Raw genomic sequence first — 16,402 nt, forward strand, 5'->3', positions numbered from 1 at the left:
TTAAATGCGAAAGCGTGATTGTGCAAAATATTGAAAGAGAGGAGATGCAATTTCAGCGGTGAATTCTGAATGTAAAGCGAGAGTACCTGGTACAACGAAAGCAGCCGCAGAGATGTGGTTTCCCAAAGAATAAAAATCGTCAGAAGAACTTATACGCATGAGTGTAAGTTCATTTGTGCACAGTGAAATCATACCCACATTTGTGATAATTTTAGATTTTGATTTGAAAGGCTGCTTTATTATGATACTTGAAAGTTTTGTATTTGAAAGTGTGAAAAAAGGGCCATCAACACGGTTGATTGTTTTTTTCGCAGTGCATGAAATGTATTCTTTCATTTATCAAACGAAAAAGTTATTGTTGAGTAAATAAAAAATAAAGACATATAGTAATAATAATATAATATTGTAATAATTGTAAAGGAATGTCAATAAAAATTCATTTGAATATTCATGAACACAAATTCATTTGGCATATTTGAACAGCAACCGGCAGCCACACCTACAAGTAATAGGCGCGGTAAGAGGGCGGGGCCCGCCCAAACCACGCCCAGCCCAACACCGACCAAGAAGCGCAAAGACCCAGAGACGCCCGAGAGCGAAGTCTCCAGTCCATCGCTACGGAAACGACCCAGTGAAACCAAGCCCAAGGTTATGTTCACCGGGGTCGTAAATAAAACTTGGGAGAAGGTGAGATTTTTTTACAATGTTAAATTTTTTATATTATTTTTTTACAAATTACACTTTAAAGCTTCTCACCAATGCTCTTCGACACAGGCCTATTCCATTTTTTTCTTCCAACCACTTTGTTATTTTTTATTTAAGGGCAAATTTCAGCGTTCTGAAAGAAAATGTTAAGTCCGTTACAGAGCCAGTTAACTATATCTAATTGATGCAAAGCAATGATTCAAAAGTCCTGGCAGTCTTTCAAGTATTCCTACTTTTTCCTAGTTTGTGTTTATTTTACTCCTACTTTTCCTACCTTTTCTTGAAATTCTTACTTTGTCCTACTTATTTGTCCCACAACTCTGACAAATGAAATCGTGGGAGATGACAATTTGCACACGATGCACACAAAGCATACACAGTTGTCCAAGCCAGATATTTGGGGGTTTTGGGGGCAGTGGCGTAGCCAGGAATTTTTCAGTGGGGGGGGGGCTGGAACATTTCATGGGGGGGCGTCATGTAGATCAATGATAATTTTTTTAGAAACTCAAAATCTCAGTGGGGGGGGGGGGGCGACTGGGGGGGCGACAAGGTTTCATGGGGGGGGGGGCTGTCGCCCCCCACGCCCCCCGTGGCTACGCCACTGTTTGGGGGTAAGTTTGAGTCGGTTTTGGCTTGAGTTTTGTCGGGTTGGGTTGAGTCGGCTTTGGGGAGTTCACATCGGTTTTGGTTCCGATTTTGTACCGGTGTAATGTTTCGGATCGGTTTGGCCTGGTCAACCTGATCCGATGCACAACATTACTCTGGGAGGACATAGCTTTTACACAGGTCTTTCTGTTTGTGTCATTTGTCACGTTCATTTTGTTTTGGTTCTCTCACAGATCGTAACAAGTCTAGGAGGCGAATTGGTAGAATCCGTTTTTGACTGCACTCATCTGGTCACAGATAAGGTATTTAAGATAATAAGAATAACAATCATTGTAATAGTCAACTATTACTACCCCTATAAGATTTGAGGCTTTGCATGGTGGGGTATCGGTATCGTTTCGGTTTTGCGGTAACACCATGTGGTAATAACTACTGCTTAGAAGATATTAGTTCTGAGAAGAACTTGTCCTGCTTATTATCAACTTGCTAAGTAGTTTTTGTTCTGTTTAGAACAGTCCTGCTGTAAGTTCTAAAAGAACTTGCTCTAGTCATCGACAGTCTCCTGACGATGACTAGAGCAGGCTAGTCGAAACGTTGAGACCAAAGACAAGTTCTTTTAGAACTTACAGCAGGACTGTTCTAAACAGAACAAAAACTACTTAGCAAGTTGATAATAAGCAGGACAAGTTCTTCTCAGAACTAATATCTTCTAAGCAGTAGTTATTACCACATGGTGTTACCGCAAAACCGAAACGATATTACTACCCCTGCCCATCAGGCCTGTAAAGCATTCCTGAGACCACCTGACCTTTATACTGTTACAAACGGTGCGGGTGGAACAGCGGATAATGTAGAGTGTCTGTGTCCCTTAATGCCATGAGGCCAAAGGCCTGGTTGCACATGGGACACAGACACTTTACATTTTCCGTGTTCCACAAGTGCGAGTGGGATAACAAATCTATCTTCAAGGAAAGTTGATGCACAGTAAAGATGGAAGATGCACGCTGTACACAACCTTTTCAACGGCTATCTTATTACACACGCACGCTGTAGAAATGGCGTGCGCATCTTAGAACAGCGCAATACGGACCGCGATCTAATATAAGTTATCCTGCGAGCGCGAGTGGAACACGGAATAATGTAGTGCGTCTGTGTCCCACTGTGGGACACAGACGCACTACATTTTCCGTGTTCCACGAGCGCGAGCCTGATAACGAATTTATCTTTAAGCAAACTTGACGCGCAGTAAAGTTGGACCATCGCTTTACACGAACCTTTTAGCGATTTAGCGCATGCAGCTGGAATGTCGCTCGCATCTTGGAATAGCGCAATACGCAGGGTGCGATATGTACCGTGCAATACAGCCTCATATCGCACTGTTGTTGCCATGGATCGACCAATCGGGATCGAGGATTCAACTTGACTACAGTTTGAATGGTAAAATGACTAACAGATTAACAAATTTATTGAAGCAGTTTAATAACTTAACTTAAATCTACAAAAATGATGATTGTAAAAATGTGATTTTTGAGCTGTTGCAGTTTCTAATCTTGCATTATTAAATTGTAAAGACAACTCTTTATATCCTCAAATGGCATCATAACAGCACCCTCTATTGTTCCTATTTGTCTTACCATGCACCAGAATTTCCAATCCGAATTTCCAATTTCATACCTACTGGTTTCTTCTTCTTGTTGACAGGTCCGTCGCACTGTCAAGTTCTTGTGCTGTCTATCCAGGGGCGCCTTGATCATCGCTCCTAAGTGGCTGGACCAGTGCCAACTGCACAAAACGTTTGTCGGTAAGTCAGAGATGTAGTCAAGTCCTCACAAGTCCATCATAAGTCAATCTTAAGTCCATCATAAGTCAATCTTCAGCCAATCAGAAGTCAATCGCAATTCATCTCGTCTCAAATGAAGTGGCAAGCTATTCACGATAAAAAGTTATTCCTGTGTTCATCCTCTGTTCCTTGTGACTTGTGATAGACTCGTGATGGATTTGTAATTTGACTTGTGATGGAGTTGTTATTTAACTAGTGATGGACTTGCGATTTGACTTGTGATCTACTTGTGATTCGACTTCTGATTTAATATGATCAACTTGTGTTTTGGACTTGAGACAGACTTGTAATTGGCTTGTGATTTGACTAGTGATTGACTTTTGGTGGAATTACGATTGACTTATGATTGAATTGTGATTTAAGTTGTGAAGGATTTGGCTATAACTCAGTAGTGAGTTACTGGGTTGTATGAACGTTAATCGTGTGAACATTTCATTTTTCCCATTTTTTATGTAACTGTGCTTCTTTGCAGCCCGTAGTTTGTTGCAACTTTGGTCATAGATGATCTTGTTTATTTGTCTTGTGTCTGAAAAGTGTATTTCTGTATAAAATCAAGTCTAATTTAAAGTCACTAAAACCTATTTTTCATTATGATTTACCATCCCTACAAATATTCAAAATTCTCAAAACGGCTTAGAATATTTAAAGATGCGTGCCCCGTGCCCTTCAAAACATAGATATTTTGTCTCCTAGCGCATTATCAATTTGTATGTATTTCTTATAAAAACAAACAAACTTAATTCCCAATTATTTGGCATATGTGCAACCCTCATATTGGTACCTGTGAGGGCAGAGATGGTTTATTGTAGTTGATTTAGCTTCCTTCCTTGCAACCTAAAGGCAGCATTGAGTTGTATACTCCACAGGTAGCTGAGAAGGTTTCAGGACTGTTTGCCCGTTAAAACAGGGAAAATAATTATTGTAAAGCACTTTGATACCCTGTTGCGACGTAAAAGGGCTTTAATTTTGCGCTAAGAAATGAACCCGCCCTTTGAGAGCTGAATTATTGTCTGGCAGCTTAGAATTTGAATTTTGTGGAGAAATAATTCAGTAACTGAACTTCTGTTGATTTTTTTCGTTCAATGTCTCACCGAAAAGTGCGTAACTTTCATGTTGCTGGGAAAACAGCAATTAAAAATACAAATCTATATTTGAAGTGAAAATCAAAAATAGCACAGGGAGTGCATCTTTAATAGTGAGGGTAATTTTAACCACAAATATAAATCCTTTTCCCCTCATTTTGTTTCCTTTACAGACCCTTCCCCGTATCTGCTGCAGGACAAAGCTGCCGAGAAGCAGTACAGCTTCAGTCATGTGACCTCTCACCAGAGGGCGCTGCAGGGAGGCGCTCTGGGCGCGCTCAGTGTCTTTGTGACGGCCAACGTCAAACCAGAGCCAGCGCAGATGAAAGAGATTATACAGAGTGCTGGGGGGAAAGTAAGTCGAGAAAAATTTCACCTCTTCTTCATTCAACCATAAAGATAAAGTTTATGTGCTGTTCAATTTGATTGATTTTGTTTTCTCCTAACGAATTTTCAATTTGTAAAATAAAACAGAAAGGGACACTGACTAGGTGCATATATAGTCATTATAAAAATTGAACAAAGAAATTGGTTGGCACTGGGTTTGAACCTGCGACCTCTGGATTGCCGTTCCGGTGCTCTACCAACTGAGATATCCAGCCCTGTGTTGGTGGTTCCCCAATTTGTCTTTGTTTTCCAATTTGAAATTTTTATTTTTACAATTTTCTTTTTTATTATTGTCGGCATCGGCAGTTCTCTGATGCCTCTCTACTGCAAAAAAGATACTCCTGAGTTATTGTTTAAACGCAAATAATTAGGAATTATGTACTGATTCCATAACTTAATATTGAACAGATGTTTCATTATTTAAAAGTGAATAACTTTGTGTTGCTAGAACGATAGCACCTCTTCTTTTTTTGGGGGGGGGGCGATGAAACTAGCACTGAGAGAACATCTATAAAATGTTGAAGGAAAGTAGTATTGTCTCAAATTATCAAAACTCTTTAGGCTGTTGATTAATTACTGGTTGTCTTTGCATAAAAAGATATGAGATCATTTCTGCAGACCAATCTAGACCACACAGTTGTACACTCCAGTAACGGCCCAAGAATAGTGCTGACGTTTGTTAACGTTTACAACATTTGTGCAAGTGGGACCTACTGGGTCTCAATTTTCTTTTTTGTGTCTTTCCCAGTGTCTGAGCATCATGCCTAAGAAACCAGACCCATCTACAATCATCGTATCATGCGATGCCGACGAAGCCAGGTGCCAACCGGCCATCAAGGCAGGCCTGCAGGTTGTCAGTGCCGAATTCATACTGACCGGCATGCTGAGACAGGAAACTAGACCAGAGCTATATCCTTTTGTTATAAATAATACTGGAGTCTTATGTAGCGCACGTATCTACCAACAATTAGGTACTCAAGGCGCTGGTAATTATGTATGTTTTAAAGACGGGTAAATGAAGTTTATGAGAAATAAGAGACCCATTACATAGCACCTTTATAAAGGGTATACAAGGTGCTGCGGTGCATATTGCAGCCACTGCCAGAAACACCGGGGCAAACCCCTTCTCTTAACGATAAGTGTTACTGGGTACTTTAATGTGCATTACACAACACACGGGACCTACAGCTTTACGTCCCATCCGAAGGACGAAGCAATAATGGTAAAGTGCCTTGCTCAAGAGCACAAGCACCATGTTCCCCGTCAGGATTCGAACCCAAGTACCACTGCACACGAGTCGAACACCGTAACCATTGGACCACAACACCCCATTGGACCACAATACTCTTGAAGAACGAAAGACGTTTTGAAAAAAAGGTCAGAAAAAGCCTGTACGACCATCAGTGTGAAATGATTTAACGTTAAATTCCTTAATGCGTTACACGTATCAGCTTTTTACCCCTTCGTCCACAAGCAGTGAGCCCAGTAGCAAACGCAAAGTCGGCGACACTCCATCAAGTAGCAAAAGAAGACGTTAAACCGTCGTCCTTTCTGGATAGGCTAGGTTTGAAATCCCGGAAACAAACAATATGCGGCCAAGCCTAGTAAAACTGGTCCCAGTACACACAAGATGGCGTCTGGACCCAATTTTATAGCGCTGCTTAAGAACCGATTTTGTGCTTACCGAGCCTCCATCTACTTCATAGAGACCGTAAGCAATAAGCACAGTTAAAGCACGTTTAACCCTAAAGGAAAAAAGTTGCTCAACTCAGTGACGTAACAATGGAAATCTCCATGCACGTGCAACTGTTGGCATGTCCACGCCATGAAATAGTGCTTAAGCAGCAGCATGATTTTCTGCTAACTGTTAAACAGCGCTATTAAATTGGGCCGTGGTCTACACAATCACAAGTGACAGTCAAGTGACCGACTCACAAGTAACAGTCAGTCAGGGAGTGTGTCACTCAGTCAGATACGTGCAAAGAGGACACAACATTTTACTCATTTGATTCAGAATGGTGTCTGATCTACATGATATGCAGGATTCAGCCCATTCAGTGCCATTATTAGTGATCCTATACAATAGTACTGCCCAGCTCACAAGTGACAGTCAGGCAGGGAGTGAGTCAGTCAGTCAGATACGTGCAAAGAGGACACAAGATTCTACTCACTTGATTCAGAATGGCGTCTGGTCTACACAATGGGCGGGATTTAGCCCATTCATTAACGTTACGGGTGATCCTACATGTATATGATAGCAATGCCCGGCGCACAGGTGACCGTCAGGCAGGCAGGGAGTGAGTCAATCAGTCAGATAGGTACATAGAGCACACAAGATTCTACTCACTTGATTCAGAATGGCGTCTGGTCTACACAATGGGCCGGGCTTCGCCCATTCATTGGCGTTACTGGGGATCCTATATGATGGCACTGCCCGGCTCACAAGTGACAGTCAGTCAGGCAGGGAGTGAGTCAATCGGTCAGAGAGGACACAAGATTCTACTAACTTGATTAAGAATGCCATCTGGTCTACACAATGGGCCAGATTCAGCCCATTCATTAGCGCTACGGGGAATCCTATACAATAGCACTGCCCGGCTCAAAAGTGACAGTCAGTCAGCCAGGGAGTGTGTCAGTCAGTCACATTGGTGCAAAGAGCACACAAGATTCTACTCAATTGATTCAACATGGCGTGTGGTCTACACAGTGGGCCGGATTCAGCCCAATCATTTGTGTAACGGGTGATCCTATACGATAGCACTGCCCAGCTCACAAGTGATAGTCGGTCAGTCAGCGAGTGAGTCAATCAGTGAGATAGGTACAAAGCAAAGAGGACACTAGACTGGCCCTCTGGGACCAGGGAAAAACCTTGACATCAAAAACCTTGACAGCAAAAACCTTGATAGCAAAAACCTTGACAGCAAAAACCTTGATAGCAAATTTAGTCTAGTGACTAAATAACTCAATTAAACCAGATGATATTATTTTAAAACATGTTTGTACAATTTAAATACTCACACATATGAAAGAGAGAATGGAAGGATCTCTTTCTTTGACTTAGTTTTATGCAGTATTTTTTGCTTAGTTTATGCAGAAGAACAAATTAGCCTGATTTAGGTGCGAAAAACAATTGGAAAAAAAACGTCTACTGAAATTGTAAATGTTGCTGCATTGTCTTAGTTTCTGTGGGATTGCAGATTCATTATCAACCGTTTTTGGTGCCTATTATATGTCACAAAATATAATGACAAGACCACATTCAGTTTTGAGTATGTAAACAACTACACCACAGTAATTCACTGAAAGGTTTTCCTCCGGTTAAATAAGAAATAAAACAGACAAAAGTAAACAAAAATCACTAAAATTCTACACTGTTTGTGATTAAAAAGTAATTATTTATAACAGTATACCGAAGGACTAACATCAGCATTTGTATGTCTTTTAAGTTTAGTGCAATTTAATGTGCCTTTGATTCCGTTAGCACAAGTTCAAACTGATCATATTTAAAGAAGTTGTGGAAAATAATGTCATTGCAAATTTGGGCGATCTTGTTGACTTAATTGAAAATTCAGGGCCTATTGATAGTTTTGTGGTATAATTTTCAAAAATTAAGTAATAAAAAGTGCCAAATAGGGTCAACTGGTGTTGCATTCCATATTCAGTAATAGTAATTCAGATAAAGTAATATTAATTTGACCGCCACATCTTAGTAAAGGCTTGAAAAACATAATCTTTTTCCAATAGCAACATTAAACTAGATCATAATGATTTATTAGATTTTGGATTTATGGACTTCAGTAATTAGTTGTCATTCAGTGCCTTATTTTTAATATTTCGTCCGAGAAAAAAAATGTCTGTCTAAAAGAAAATGTGAGTATTTCTTTTATTCTTAAGTTCACCAACGAAACTATTTTTTGGCAATTGTAAACCATCCTTTGATGATTTTGATAACTTATATTGTGTCACTATTTATGAAATGAATCGATGCTTTAATTTCTTTTTCAGTTCTTTATATATAAAAGCAAGCTGTTTCAAGTGATATGATACATGTCGTGGCGGTCTATAAATATTTGATGTTGACAAAATTGAAATTAAAAAATTGGGATTTTTTCGTTTGTTGCATTTTGGTGTAACTACTATTAATAAAAGGCGCGGACGGGACACAAAAGTTTACCCGAAGCGGACCGTAACGAATTTTAAGTCGGGCACGAAAATGTTCAAATTTATCTTTCTGTGCTTTTCGAAATATTCGATTTTGGTTTTTTTTATCCAACGAATTTTCAAACTTCATGTTAAAATGCTACGTATACTTTATTCTGTGTTGGCTGTTCTCAATCCTCTGAAAATATGCTTTTGCGCCCATGACGCACAAAAAGATACGCCTGAATTATCGTGGGGCCGCAAATATAAGCGAAAGTTGTGATAAAGCTATATGGACGTGACCATAAATTTCACTGACGCTTCTGCAAATTTACTTTTTATTTGCAAATATATGCACAGTCTGTTGGAGACGCGCAGATGCATAAATGGTAGTCTTCGTACTCGGTCAACACACATTTTTAATTGAACGTTCTAATAATTGAATGACAACAGCAGTGCATCCTCATGCCGGTGCAAGGCGTTAAAGGCATAGGATCATTTGCTGTCCATGCGTTTTGTTAGTATATATTTATAACACCACTCAAAATTCAAAGAAGAAAATTCAAAACTGTCCACCCTCAAACCATGCTATATTTGTATACTGTATCATATAGTCGGCAAAGCATCCCAAGGGAAACGTCACACCAACTTGTTGTGCATGTCGTGTGGGACTTCGCCAAATGATCATCACCCGGAAATTATTTTTTACATAACGTTTCCCATTTTTTTTTGGCGAATTTCTTCCTTGAATGAGTTTAGTGATGTTGGCGTTGCACATGCTGCAGACGACGGTATTTTGTTCCAATCCTTACTACACTGCAAAAACTGTAGTGTTAATTTAACACCATTCGGTATCTATATAGGACAACACCAGTAAAATTTAACACCAGATGGTCCTATATAGATACCAATGGTGTAGATTTAACACTCCAGTTTTTGCAGTGTAGTTCTTGGGAAGAAACTGTTTTCAAATGCCCTGGTGCGAGTACGAATTTGTTTAAACTGCTGTGAGTTTCCTCTAGTCTACCTTGCATTTGGAGTCAAGTAGATGTCTGCCGGTATAACAACCAGCCCCTTTATTATCTTGTATATCATGAATAATCTTTTGGCTTTTCTTTGTGCCTTCAGAGGGTATTTGGGATGTGCCAATGCTCACTGTACTGTGGTTTTCTCGTTTAATCAGTAGGTACCCTTCCTGGTAACCCATTAAAGTCCAGACACTCTAAAAAAAAAAAAGGCAAACGGGAGCTTATTAAGAGATTTAGCCGCTTTAAACCCCTACCTGCTTTCTGGGTTTTATGGGGGGCGCAAAACCATTCTACGCGGCCCAAATTGATCGAGTACATTTGTATGCATGACTATCGATTATCCCTTGTATAGAATGAAAGAGCTACGCCAAAGAAAAGTTAGCGCCTGAAAGAGAGACTATGCATGTACAAAATGCAGTATGCAACGTGCATGATTGTCGCGTGCATGTACATGTAGGTAGGGGCGCACACATCGTGTCGGTCTATCAATAGATCGATAAAATACACAATACTATTTCCATCACAAAGGGCTAGGATGTCCAACAGGGCGATATTTTCAATAGTGACTCCGGTGAAACGGCTCATATCGGCGCATCGACAATGACTTGTACGCCATACAATGAGACGAAGGGTTATGGGTTGCTTGCGTTGTTGCGAAGCGGATTTGTATTCAGGTGGAAATTTGTTGGGCAACAAATTTCGGTAACAATCTGATCCGGCTGAAGCGTGTTACGCCTGGGAGCTTAACCCGTGTCTGGATCAGTGGCAATCGGGGAGAAAATTGGAGCTAAGGCAGTCAACCCTGACGTACGAAGGGGGAAAAGGGAACTGGACTTTCGGTGAATTATTTCATCTCCCACGAAGCTTCACAGTCTGTTGGCAACTTTCGGTGAAGGAAATTTGGAGTCGAATGTGAATGGGCTTTCCGTCTTTCCATGCGGAATCGGCGAGGATATTATACAACTGTACACTCAGTGGAAGGTATTTTATTCAATACGAAAAGACATCTTCCTACTCGGCGTTCCTCAATCCAGGATTGGTTATCGAGAACTTCGGAAGGGACATGGTGTTCCTGGTGTCCCTAAAACTTCTTGCCCGACAGTTTCTGGCCAATCTCCATAGCTACTGTGGACGCCGCACCGGAATTTTGTTTGTCAGTGCCTATTGACAAGTCGGGGGACCAGGGCCGTTGTAAGTACTAGTACAAACATAACTGTTGTACTTAATTAGGAGAGAGAAATCGCACGGTCATCAACTGAACTCCGAAATAAAAGAAGGAATATGGATTCAAAATACATGTAGTAGGAATTCAAGTAAACGATCGCACAAATGATGCCAGGTGTTTAAGCACCCAATAACCGATACGATCTCGTATACCAGACCCTGGGAGTGTTCTTGGACAAACATAAATATTGTTGGTTGCGATGACTTCAAATAGCAGGAAATTACAGTGACCTCGCACGTTGATTCTTCATATTAACGGCCATAATTGGTTAATGGCAGCCATTTTTTTTTAACGAGACAGTTATTACGAGGTGTCGGCTGAGGAAATGGACTTTGAATTTCACTTGTGGGTCGTGGGCAGTGTACTTTAATGCAGGTGCGATAAAGTGCTCGCATTGAACTCGATTAGGAAGCGAGCTTTGACTAGGAACGCAGATGCTCATTTCGGGACTGGACTGTGGAATGGACGGTTTCGCTCTGCAGCGATCAACATGACTGTAGGAGTCTCTTAATACTAGGATGATATTTACAACAGTTTTGTAATGGAGGAAGAAGGGAGTAAGCCAGCAGTGATGGAACCGGGGCAGACAGCGACTTCCCCAGGCGAAGCTGGAGTAGAGAGGAAGGCTTCAGTGGAGTCTCGGACTCGGAAAAAGGTCACCTTTGATCTGGATTTACAGGTCCACACCATTCCCAACCGGATTCCTATCTACGAGCGACGACCAGCGGCCAGCACCGCTTACGCCCGGCCGCATCACCCGCTGGCGTTCGTCCCTCGCCCGCTGGACCTCGAGGGGAAAGACCGGTATCTGTTGGGAGCCACCACGACTAAAAAGATAATCGACTTGTTCAGCCTCCCGAATGGGTTCCCGATGCCCCCGACTTCTGGGGCAAAGAGGGTCCGACCGCAAGGAGGGAGCGCCCAGGCTATGACCAACGCCAACAATCCGTACTACACTTTTGCCAATTTCAGGACGTCTAAGATCAGCCGTGCCGCTATGAACCTGAAGCAGATCACGGCGGCCCTAGGGGAGCATTTTGACTCCAGCGTTTACAAGGAGTGGGAGACCAGCAAGAGGGTGCAAGCTTCCTTGCCGACTTCCCCGTCGGCGGCTTCGAGGCACGGGGCAAGGAGCGCCGCCAGCATCGTGAACGAATTGGGCGTGTCCCAGACCCGGAGAGTGGGCGGTGGGAACGCCATTGCGGCGTTCAGCCCGTCCAGGTTGAGAATCAATCACCACCAACAGCTGCCGGCCGGAGCGCAGTACCCGAAGCCGAATTTATCTCCAACTCCACCGAGGGGACATTACCCAGCTCACGGTGCCCACTCGGAGGTCCCGCCATCGCCCACAGAGTCCTGGGATCGACAGAGACTGCCTTTAGTCACCAGCGAGCAGATGTCCCTCAACAGCAGATCCCAAGCTCCTAGGAAAAGATCTGTCGCCTCCGATTCACCTTTGTATCATCTCCGACGAGGGGGAAGCCCAACGGACAGTTCCCCGGTCGAAGGAGGAGCCATCGAGATGCCCGCGACGGTGCGAGATCGCCCGCCGTCCCGCTGCTCGACCATCGAGACCTACATCATCTCGGACATCCCCGGAGTGAAACCGAATCCTACCGGGGTTGGCCCGAGTAACGGCCCAAGGAGTGCCGGCCCCTCATCGGGACATCGGAGGGTGATTGTCGGTCCCAACTCACGCCCCGTCGCCTGGGAGGCAGGCATTGCAATACCCATTACTGAGCCCGTGCTGAACGTCTCTGCTATACGGACGTCGCCCACAGCTCAGGATGCTGGCAACTTGGTGCAATGGCAGGTCACGTCTAGACCACCTAATTTATCGACATGATTTTGGATGAAGTTGTTAATTTTTATCAATTTATTTTTCTCGTTTTAATTAGTATTGAACATTGAAACTGTATACTATGTAACCTTAAACTTATCATGTACACATGTATCTGTATGTGAAAGGCAGCTGAAACCCTGACAAAATTATCACATGACCATACTTTGAAATTGTACACCATTTTGTAGGCTATTTGTAACATCGCAGTTACTGTGTTGAATTTTACATGATCTGTTTGCCATTTACACTTTAAACATTGTGACAGGTCCGACAACAACCAGTTTTCAAATCTGTCTGCTCATGTTATATTTTGTTGCGGGTTGAGCTGTATAGGATTATCTCGCGCGAGAAGAAAACAAGTCCATGGGATGTTGATAAGTTGACATATATCACGGACCATGGTCCGTTCCTAATATAAGCCAGTTCAGTATTCGAAAATAAACTGGTGCACAGCAAGATTCCACGATTTTTTTCGGGATAACCACGGCAGATAAATGCACACAAGGCTATGGGGGACGTGGTAACAAAATCTGCATTCTGTGCAATTTTTCGTGCAATCGAAAAGAGATGGAAATGACACACAAGACACCTAAAAACACTTCGCTGTACAAAGGCTTTTTGCAAAATGTTATACTTCAGAACACGATGATCTCCTCAATATTGCTGGTACCCCGCTGTGCTTTTGCACGCATACGATGAAATGTTTATCCCGAAAGAAAAATCGGCAAATCTTGATGTGAACATGTGTAGTTGGAATACCGAACTCGCTTATTAAGTCAGTCTTCTGTTGGCATAATAAACTATCATGAACAAGCAATTTCTGAACCAAAGATATTTTCGCTATTTTTCCTCTGAAAAAACAGTTTGCGGCAGAATTTGCGTTCGGCTTGAACGAGCAATTCACTGTGTCAGACCTTGAATGAATACTATACCGTCAATCAAAGTTGCCCTTGATTCTCTCAAGTATTTTTATCGCCATGGATTTGCCTCAGCATGAACAGAAAAATCCTGTCTTTGCATTCCAGATATTGTTAAGTGCCACAAAGGTATCTGCGTGAAAAGTTTTAATCTTAAGGGTATATAAAGGTCACGAAGACGTCAATGACATATTAATCCAAACTACATTATATTGCCAATGCCATGCACTTCCATAAGGTTCAAATGATCATGAAATGCACTTTTCTTAGGAACACGTTTCGTGCAACTTTCCTCTTAAGTGTATAAAAACCATTTGACATCCCTTTTTGGTTTATTTGGTTCAAAAGTGCACTTCTTTAAACATTTAAAATTTGCCATGCTTTTCCGAACAGCGATGTTACTGGGATATCATTTCAGGAAGACACGGTTCAGTTTAGGGGTTTTCTGTTCAAATTGTGAACCCAAAAAGTTTGCTCATGGTAAACATCTCTGAGAAAGGTTTGCTCATTGGCTTGCTGCCGTGCACTTACACAACAACGAGTCACCACAGAAAAGAAAATTTACGACAGCAAAATATCAAAAAATGTGGGCAACTTTTTGTGCTAAAGTAATTGTAACATTGAGGTTTCTTCCTGAAATGACATCACATGTTTGTTTATGAATACGGACATTTCCATTAGCATAAAAGCCAAAAAGCAAATAAGGTTAAATGGGACACAGATGTGCATTTTCAAGAAAGGCATTAAAAACATTTCATTACATGGGCCCTCTGAAGTTTGTTCATGGGCCCTCTGAAGTTTGTACCTGATGAAATCACTTGGCCAACCAGCCTCGGTGTGAACGTTGAATCAAATACATTGTACACTGAAACGGACTCATGTATTGTCAACAACATTTAACTGGGTTCGGGTCGGATTTGAACATCGTGCTCTCGCCATGAGCCTAATATGCACAAGTTGGCCATCTTTGTCGTGTTCCCTGGATGTTCAATTTTTTCATAAATTGTGAACTGTTGAATTGGATGGTGCCAGACTATTTATTCATTATAGCCTCACTTTCATTTTTTTTTTAATGTGGCTTAAAACATTAGAGAATGTTTAATCACAAATTTTAAATGATTCATCAGAGCAGACTGGTATTAATTTGTAACGTCATTGCTTTCATTTTTCTGCACAAGTTCCACAAAGGAAGATTTTACCTCACTCTCAATCCAATATGGCCGACTCGTGAATAAGGCCCATGAGGTGGTTGCTGTGCGTTGGTCCCCATTCATTGTACCGCTTTAATCTCGTCAACAAAAGAATGTATTCTAGCAGTCAATGTGCAATACTGTATTTACAACTACAGCATGACGTACACAAAATCAGTTGCTCTGAAGAAAAATGGGGATATGTGTAGGCTACATTTAAGGGGCATATTTTTAGTAAATTCTGTCAACAGTACTCGTAATATGCAAGTCTGAATATTTTTTTAAAAAATAATTCCTTTTAAACTCTGGCAGGGGCTTATACTTGCTCCATGTTGTCAGTTGGTGGTCGGTCGGTCTGCCTGTCCCGAAACTTGACCAAAAGTATGATTGTCCACATGTGCCATCGACGTCGCATTTTCGGCGTCGCATTTTTCAGCTCTGGCAGGAATCAATTTGATAGATTTCATGCAAACTTTCAAGCAAGAGTTCTTGCAATACGGCCAGTGTGCACTCGCACTTGTTTTAATATAAGATATGGATTTTTAAAAGTCGGTTTCTTTATTATTGAAATTTAGAAGGTATAGGCCTAAATCCCATTTTCTGCGAATGATCAAGGGTGATGTTTATTTCAAACTCCAGCATAGTAACGATACCCGCGCAGAATTTTTCGCATTTTCAAAGGAACTGTATGAATTGAGGACCTTTTTTTAATCCTCTCAACAAAAGACAGCGCTGAAACCCTCGGCTTCAGTGCCAATTTGAAATTCCACTATAGTTCAGACCGTTCCACGTGTGCTGCATTATTTATTTTGTTCGGCCATATAGGCCTAGTATTAATTGTCCGAGCCCGAGATAATTGACTTTGACGGATACCCGGGCTCCGGTTACTGACCTAATTAATGTTGGTGTAACAAAACACTGTTCGGAGAACAAGTATTGTAAGAATGTAATGTAACGCTATAACATGTGTATTACCATTAATTGCACAAGGGTTTCGTTGCTGAAACAATTCTTTGTTCGTTTTCTAGGAGTTAGCGTGCTAAAGTATGTGTAATCACTTGTATTACAAGTGCGGTTCTATATACATGTATAATGCATGTAATAGAGGCTGTGGGTTAAAAGTTCAGAGGCCTGCGTGACTGCAGACAGTGCGCAATTTGGAAGTTTGCTCTATAGGTAACGGACATCATTAAAAGAAAAGGGTATTTTTGCCGATACAATACATCTGTTATAGCAGGTTATTAAAGGCATGAAGTGTCATGTGCATTCATCCCAAAAGTAACCTACCAAATTATTATCAAAAAGCTCACTTGGATTAAAGATCGTACTGGTACTAAACACCCTGTGAAATTGTTCCGTCTGGCTTGCTGTCATTTGGAAGAAATCAAGAAATGTAGGTGATTTCCAAAGATCGGTCAATTGACAGATTGTCATGGAAA

General features: G+C 41.5%; 1 protein-coding gene across 5 annotated transcripts in view; it reads left to right on the forward strand.

Annotated features, from left to right (window-relative positions):
• LOC119728934 (mediator of DNA damage checkpoint protein 1-like) overlaps positions 1 to 9,050 on the forward strand; it is a 45,555-nt gene extending 36,505 nt beyond the window's left edge. For all 5 annotated transcript variants that reach the window (XM_038201379.1, XM_038201381.1, XM_038201382.1 and 2 more), the window contains 6 exons: positions 484 to 687; positions 1,545 to 1,613; positions 3,013 to 3,112; positions 4,407 to 4,588; positions 5,369 to 5,529; positions 6,065 to 9,050. In XM_038201379.1, the coding sequence (XP_038057307.1) occupies positions 484 to 687; positions 1,545 to 1,613; positions 3,013 to 3,112; positions 4,407 to 4,588; positions 5,369 to 5,529; positions 6,065 to 6,158 (810 nt within the window). In that variant the 3' untranslated portion in view covers positions 6,159 to 9,050. The remainder of the gene's footprint in view (positions 1 to 483; positions 688 to 1,544; positions 1,614 to 3,012; positions 3,113 to 4,406; positions 4,589 to 5,368; positions 5,530 to 6,064) is intronic.
• Positions 9,051 to 16,402: the final 7,352 nt, after the last annotated feature.

Source organism: Patiria miniata, unplaced genomic scaffold (genome assembly GCF_015706575.1).
Source record: "Patiria miniata isolate m_02_andy unplaced genomic scaffold, ASM1570657v1 HiC_scaffold_20, whole genome shotgun sequence".
NCBI lineage: Eukaryota > Metazoa > Echinodermata > Asteroidea > Valvatida > Asterinidae > Patiria > Patiria miniata.